This window comes from Echinops telfairi, unplaced genomic scaffold (genome assembly GCF_000313985.2).
Source record: "Echinops telfairi isolate 266 unplaced genomic scaffold, ASM31398v2 ScPeMD7_6273;HRSCAF=7185, whole genome shotgun sequence".
NCBI lineage: Eukaryota > Metazoa > Chordata > Mammalia > Afrosoricida > Tenrecidae > Echinops > Echinops telfairi.
In genome coordinates, this window is record NW_022110173.1 from 5,047,678 (window position 1) to 5,055,285 (window position 7,608).

General features: G+C 45.0%; 1 protein-coding gene across 1 annotated transcript in view; it reads left to right on the forward strand.

The window, feature by feature from the left end:
• The window catches only part of AKR1E2 (aldo-keto reductase family 1 member E2), a 28,731-nt gene that overhangs the window by 11,739 nt on the left and 9,384 nt on the right, over positions 1–7,608 (forward strand). Inside the window, exons 3-5 of the mRNA XM_045295903.1 lie at positions 1,273–1,401; positions 4,114–4,236; positions 7,065–7,162. Coding sequence (XP_045151838.1) covers positions 1,273–1,401; positions 4,114–4,236; positions 7,065–7,162 — 350 coding nt within the window. The remainder of the gene's footprint in view (positions 1–1,272; positions 1,402–4,113; positions 4,237–7,064; positions 7,163–7,608) is intronic.

The window sequence follows — 7,608 nt, forward strand, 5'->3', positions numbered from 1 at the left end:
CGGCGGGTGGGGCCTGTGGATGGGTGAGTGGCTATGCAGCAGTGTCCTCGGTGTGTCCTTTGCCTGAGGGTCTCACGGTGTGTGCCCAACTGTTGGCTGCCTTCTCAGGTGAAGACAGCCACGACCGAAGCCGCCTCAGGTCTTGGGTAGCTCAATAAAGCATACCACTACCCTGCTTCAGACATCTGATTAAACAACAGAAGACACCCCCACCCCAATCCCCCGCCCACTGAAAGCAAAACAAGAAGCAATGATTTAGAAACCACTTTGGTATCTTTGAAATTCAGGGCACTTTTTTTGGGAGAATAATAATTAAAAAATGATCCTCACTGCTGTCACTGAATTGATTCCAACTCATATGCCCACGTGGGTTTCTGAGACTGTCAATCTTTACAGGAACAGGAAAGCCTTGTTTTTCTCCTGCCCACCCCAATAGATAAGAATTATATCATATTTGTGTATGTAACTTTTTAGTTTTTGTAGGTACCTTACAGACAGGAATTCATTTAATCCTCGCAACAGTTCCATGAGACAGACACTGTTCACATCGCCATTGGGTAGATGAGGGCCTGGGGTGCAGAGAGAAGGTTATTGGCGTCTCAAGCCTTTGTGTGGGTCAGTCGGTCATTACTCTCTGCCTGTCCCTCACCTTCCAGCAGAGCCCTGTAGTTGGGTTTCTGGGTAGTAGAGCAGGGAGGGACCAGGCAGTGTTCCTGTCCCTTTTACAGGGCTGCTATGGGGTGAAACGGACTCCTTGTCACCTAACCACAGCAACAGAGTAGGGAGAGGCCACTCTGGGTTACAGCGTGGAACTCTATGAGTATCCGGCTTAAGTGTACAGAACAGAAATGCCGAGAGGGGAATGCAGATTTCAGGCATGGCACAGTCACCTGGTCTCTGGCTGGTAGGAACTGATAGGCCGACTCTGGCTTTTGCTGAGTAGGAGGGCAGCAAGGAGCCCTGGTGGCACAGTGGTCATGGAGGTGGGAATTAAAGGCGATCCCAACAATGGAGCTGGGAGGTTGACAGAACTCTTAGAATGAAGGAAGGCCCCCCCCCACCCCCAAGTTGTTTACCTGAAATTACTGAATGCTTGGCAAGGATGCCAAGGCTTCTTTCCGTTGCTTTGGTGTGGTGGAGGTGAAGGCCTGAAGAAGTGAAATCACATGGCCAAGAGGGGACTTCATAGTGATGGGCCTATGGCTTAGATTCAAGTTCACTGACAACTAGTCCAGAATGCTTTGCATACATTTTGATTCTCCCTTTACCCAGTCTCCACATCAAGGATGGCTCAAAAGGATGGCTTCTTTTCTTGTTTTCAAGCCTGGGGAAAAAGACTTGCCTTTAGATCACAATGGCATGGCAATACCCAGTGAGACGGACTACCTGCAGACGTGGGAGGTAAGTCAGCCGTCACCTCAAATCCCAGCCAGGAGCTTGTAAGGTCTTAAGCTTCTTGTGCACAAACCAGTCCAGGTTGGTCTACTGAAGGCACAGGGTTTGTAGCATAGATCAGAAGTGAGCAGTTGACTGAAGAACTCAGAGACCTCAAATGACTTGTTGGGTGCCTTGATTTAGCTTGGTTCATCTCTCTGCCACATTTGTTTTGGGATAGCTAATTCAGGCCTTCCTCTTTCCCTCCTCAAATACTTGTTTAGTTATTTATTTATATTTTTATTAATCACCTTATTGGGGGCTCTTGCAGATCTTATAGAAATTCATAATGCAATTGTATCAAGCACACTTGTACATATGTTGCCATAATCATTTCCAAACCAGTTTCTTTCTACTTGAGCTCCTTTTTAACCCCTTCTCTCCCCTACCTTTACTTGTTTATTTTTTGACTAAAAAACATTGCATATTCATTACAGGAAATACAGAACAGCTTAAAAAACAATCCATTTCCCCATCACCCAGTGGTATTACCATCTTACAGTTCCTTTTAAAGCATCTTAGAATGATACCTCGGCGGTGTGCTGATGTTTGGGTTGGGATGTGGTAAAAGTGCCGAGGTAGAGTTGGCAGGTTCCCAGAGTACAGATGGAAATTGGTGAAGGGTTGATGAAACATAATGACCATGAGAATCAAGAGGAAAGGATGGGTTTGAGAAACTCCGGGATGTAGAGTTGGTAGACTGGTGTGGGGTGAGGGTGTGAAGATTCCCTGGTGATTCAGACTTCCAGCATGGGTGACTTAGGGCTCACAGTCTTGCTAACCACACAGAAATGGAGGAGCAACAAGTGTGAGGCTTTGAAGAAAAGTGAGTTCAAATTTGAGCTTGCTGTGTTTAGCTTGAATTCAGGAGAACATTCTGGGGCTATTGGTGGAATTGATAGGGAAAGCAACCAGAATGCCTAAAGCCAAGCTGGGAGAGAAGGGCATGGGAATAACTGAGCTGGGCATGACCATCTCCTGCCATTAAAAACCCAAACTGTGTTAGGCAGGATTCTCTAGGGAAACAAAATCAGGACACTTATGATTATATATATAGGTTTATGTAGCGAGAAGGAATATAACAGCTAATTAGTTCACACAGCCGTACAGAGGGCTCAGTTCAGCTCACTTTTGTGGAACAGTTAATATACTGAAGGTCCTTCAACTCACTGCTGGTCCAAGGTCAAGGAAGCAGACAGGCAAGACAAGCAGGGTGGGGCAGCAACAGCAGGAAGATGAGAAGTTGAGGTGTAGCAGAGGCCAGGAGCTCAGGAGCATAACTAAGTGGTTCTGTTGGATCCTCATGGATCCTCAAGAAGCTTGGCAAAGCAGGTCTTGCTGGACTTCAAGCTCTAGCAATGCACCCATGGCAAGATGACATGATCCTGCGGTTGGCCCGGCTCCCAGTAGTGCAGCACACGGTTGAGGCAAAGGAGTATTTCATGCAGCAGAGTGCTGGTTAGATCACCGGGGAGACAAGCGAAGGGGGCCAGCCTTGGAAAGCCATTTATCTTGTCGCCTTCCAATCAAGCTGTGACCTGATAAAACTCCACCCACATGTTCCTATGGAAGCCTAGTTGGCACAATAAACCTATCACACAAACAAAAACATACAAGTCAGCACAGTAACAGATTAGTTGAGGTATTTGAAACATTAAAGTTGGTCATACTATAGTGCCTCTCCTGCAAGATTTTTTGTCATACTATAGTGCTTCTCCTGAAAGAGTTGAGCTAAACTCTAGGTTCTTTATGTAGTACACTAAAAACCAAACTCCCTGCCACTGAGTTGATCTGACTCACAGTGACCCTAGAGGACAGGGTAGAACTGCCTCCAGGTGTTTCTGAGACTAATTCTTTACAGGAGTAGAAATCCTTGTTTTTCTACTCCGGAGTGACTGGTGGTTTAGAATTGCTGACCTTGCAGTTAACAGCCCAACTCTTAAGCACTGCGGCTCCAGAGTTTCCCTTTATGTAGCATAAGTGAGGAGGCTAACATGCAGAACGGAGGCAATGAAGGGTGCACATTGACTCATTTGTCATTGAGCCGCTGGCCACTCAGGACATCCTACTGACTTCTTATACTGACACAAAGGTCACCGTTTTTCTGAAGCTGAGGGACAGGCTGGCTTGCTGGCCATTGGAAAACACAGCTTTGAGCCGCTCTGCCCTTAGTCCCTTACCATGACTTACCATAAGAGAATGAAGGTAGGTCTTTGTGTGTAAAAAAATTCTAATCTAGGTGCAGGAAAGGTGAGCGGATAAAATTAGCAACAGATATCCAGGCAGGCCCTGGGTTATGAACATCAGCACTATGGACAACTTGTACTGACCTTTGGGTTGGTAAATTTGCCCTCTCTTTGAAATGATCGAACCGCCTCCTATGCACCACAAATTCTTCATCACAGCCATCTGCACGTGCTCTCCATATAGCTTCCCGATCATGGCCAAGGCACGGACCCCTTGTGTACGGCTAAATAAGAATTCTCTGCACCTGCTCAGACTTACCTCCAGGTCCGATGTAACCACACGCTTTGGGATGGATCTAGTATAGAACTCGGGGTCTTCTTGTATTTACAAATTATTTGGTGGGGCAAATTTGCCAACACTGTGTAAAGGGATATGGCTCATCAGTGGAATGGGCCAAACCTACAGACCAGAAAGGATTCTGTTTCCTTTCAGGCCATGGAGGACCTGGTGTTCACAGGGCTGGTGAAATACATCGGGGTGTCGAATTTCAACCATGAACAGCTCGACAGACTTCTGAATAAGCCTGACTTGAGAGTCAAGCCAATAACCAACCAGGTGAGCTTGTACACAGCGTCAAAGGGTTCAACGGACCCCGTTGGCTTTTAGCCACTGCCTTCATATGGCTATCCTAGAAATGCATGTGAAATATGCGTTTTTCTTTAGGGCTATCAAAATGGTAACTTAGGATATCAGTCAGCCAAATGCATGGTGGCTATATAACTGAGGGTTTTGGGGTTTTTTTTGAAAAATACTTCTCTTGTTAACCTCAAAACTCCAAACCCCCTGCCATCAAGTCAGATCTTACTCATAGCAACCCTATAAGATGGAGTAGAACTGCTTCAAAGGTTTCTGAGAGTAGAAATCTTTACGGGAGTAGGAAGCCTCATCTTTCTCCCATGGAGTGACGCGGGGTTTGAACTTGTGGGTAGTAGCCCAACCCTTAATCCACAGTACCACCAGGGGTCCTTATCTGGTTCCAAAAAACCAAACTCACTGTCATTGAGTTGATGGCAACTCATAGTGGCCCTATTGGACAGGGTGGAACTGCCCTGTGGGTTTCCAAGCCTGTCACTCTTTATGGGGGGTAGAAAGCCTCTTCTTACTCCCATGGAGCTGCTGGTGGTTTCAAACTGCTGACCTTAAATTTAGTGGGTCAGCTTGTAACCACTATGGCACTCTGATCAGGTGGGGCTTGAGTTGGAAGTTGATTTTCCACTGAAGCTGTGGGGCGAGCCACTGAGACTGTCAGCGATGGCCCTTCACCCCGTCCTCAACCCCAGGTGTCTTGGCAGCATTAGAGGGATGGGTTTCAGACTAGGCTCATCGACTCTTGCTAAACTGCTCATATGTACTTTATTCCTTGAATGCAGAGAAATGACTTGAGGGAAGGTCTGTTGCATTCCTAGACTGATTGACTTGGCTTTACAAGGCCCACAGAAATTTGTGTTACTTTGGAATCCTGGTGGTGTCGGCGGTTACATGTTGGGCTTCTAGCCACAAGGCCAGCAGTTAGACCCACCAGCTGCCCTCTGGGAGAGAGATGCAGCTGTCTGCTCCCTCAAGCTTTACAGCCTGGGAAACCCAAAGGAACGGTTCTGTTCTGTCTGGTGGGGTTGCTATGAGTCAGAATTGAGTCAATAGCAGATTGACTTAAATTTAAAATTTTAAATTTTACTTCAAGTTTTTATGAAGGTGTCAAGTCCACATAAAATAACAGAGCTTGATGAGTTCTAATAAACGGCGACCAGCATCGAGACTAGGAAACAGAACCTCGCCTATACCTTAGAAGGAACCCACCATGCTTTCCCCCAGCCCCTCCCCCGTCCCTGTTGAGAGTAACCAATATTCTGATTTTTAGCAGCAGAATTTAGTTCTAGAATTTCATATAGATAAAACAATGCCTTCTGTACTCTTTTGTGTCTGGCTTCTTGCCCTCAACATTGTTTGTTAAATTCACCAATATTCCTGTATGATTGGAAACTGTACATTCCTTTTTTAAAAAGAATATTTTATTGGGGGCTCTTACAGCTCTTGTAACAATCCATACATCAATTGTATCAAGCACATTTGTACATATGTTGCCATCATTATCTTCTGGACATTTGTTTTCTGTGTAATATTTCATTGTGGGACTATACCACAATTTTTATCTATTCTATTCTTCTATCCTCCTGTTGGTGAGCAAGCACTTGAGTGCTTTGAGTAGTTCGGGGCGAATCAGAATAGATCCTCACTCTCTTTAATAAGTAAACTTGTGTAATATAATATGCATACAGATAAGTGGCTAAATCATGAAGTACAGAGCCCATTGGATTTTCATTGGTCACATTCAAATAGTCAGTTATAGAGCAGGCCTTCCAGACACACCTCTCATGTCTCTGTCTACTACTCACTATCCACAGAGCATCACAAACGTCTGATTTCAAGAGAGTAGCTTCCTTTGGCCTATTTAACAATTTTTTATAGTAAAACTTGTGAAAGGTGACACCTGTGGAACTAGCGCAGAAGCCTGTCAGAGACGGAAAATGCAAGTGTTTCACTCGACAGAGAGCAGTAGACTGATAGCGTGGGGACCATACCCGGTCAGGTGGAAACATGGAGAAGTCCAGAGACACGGGCTGTCCCAACGACATCCGGTTCTGATAGGCGCCACTGTGCACATGGGATCTTTTCATGTACATAACAGATTCCTTTTGCATTGGCTGTATTTTGTTGAGCAACACCTTAAGGTGCTAGGAAAGATGGTTGCTTCCTCTGAGGGAATATGACGTAGTCTCTTGGGAGGGCTGTTTTCTTGTTGGGATTGTGAACATTCAGGAATTCAGAATACTCGGAAACATTTTAAGACAGCTAGGCAAACTTCTCTCTCTTTCTCTCTGGGGGAAGTGGAAAATGCTCGTTCAATTTTGTTTTGTTTTTTAACAATTTACTTGACATACGAGGGGGTACCCAAAAAACCACTGGACTTTTTTTAAAGCTATGTATTTAATTTTTTTTACAAAACAACCTTATCACCTTCAATGTACTTTCCATTATACTTAATACATTTGTCAAATCTGCGATTCCATTGTTGGAAACATTTTTTAAACTCATCTGTTTGGATGGCTGGCAACAACTCCCTCAGTTTTTTTCTTTACCTCTTCTATGTTGTCAAATTGCTGTCCTTTCATGTCCCTCTTCATTGGGGAAACAAAAAGAAGTCCCACCAGTGAGGTCAGGTGAGTCAGGTGTGTGGGGCAAGAGAGGCATGCTGTTTTTTGCCAAAACTGGCACCCTGCTCGCCAATGAGCGAACCACGATCGTTATGCCAGTTCTACTCTTTTAGAGTTTTCCTGGAAAACCATCAGTCTGAATATTTGTCGTAACTGTGCTTCTGTCTGTAGATTGAGTGCCACCCATATCTGACTCAGCAGAATCTGATTAAGTTTTGTCAATCCAGAGACGTCTCCGTGACTGCTTACCGTCCTCTTGGTGGTTCTTGGTAAGATGTGTTGGTGGTTGTGTTAGTCAAAGGCCTAGCAGGGAGGTCCAGGCCACACTCTACTCTAATTTGGACAGTTTGAGGAGGGTTTCATGGGGATGGGCAAAGCACAGAGAAACCACAGGGAGCTCGTAGGTGGAATGGTTAATGCCTCTAGACCCAAAGGGCTAAAGGGAGGGAGCTGTTACTGGAGCCAGAGGGAGACGGTCACCCCGAGGGGCATGCTTGAGAGGAGCAGGAACGGCTTAAGGGAAATAGCTGGCTGGAAGAGGCTTCTTGTACTGATTTCTTTATTTTTTTCTTAATCATTTTACTTTTATTTTATTTTTAAAAATCATTTTATTGGGGCTCATACAATTCATCACAATACATACATCAATTGTGTAAAGCACACTTATACATTTGTTGCCCTCATCATTCTCAAAATTCGCTTTCCTCTTGGGTTC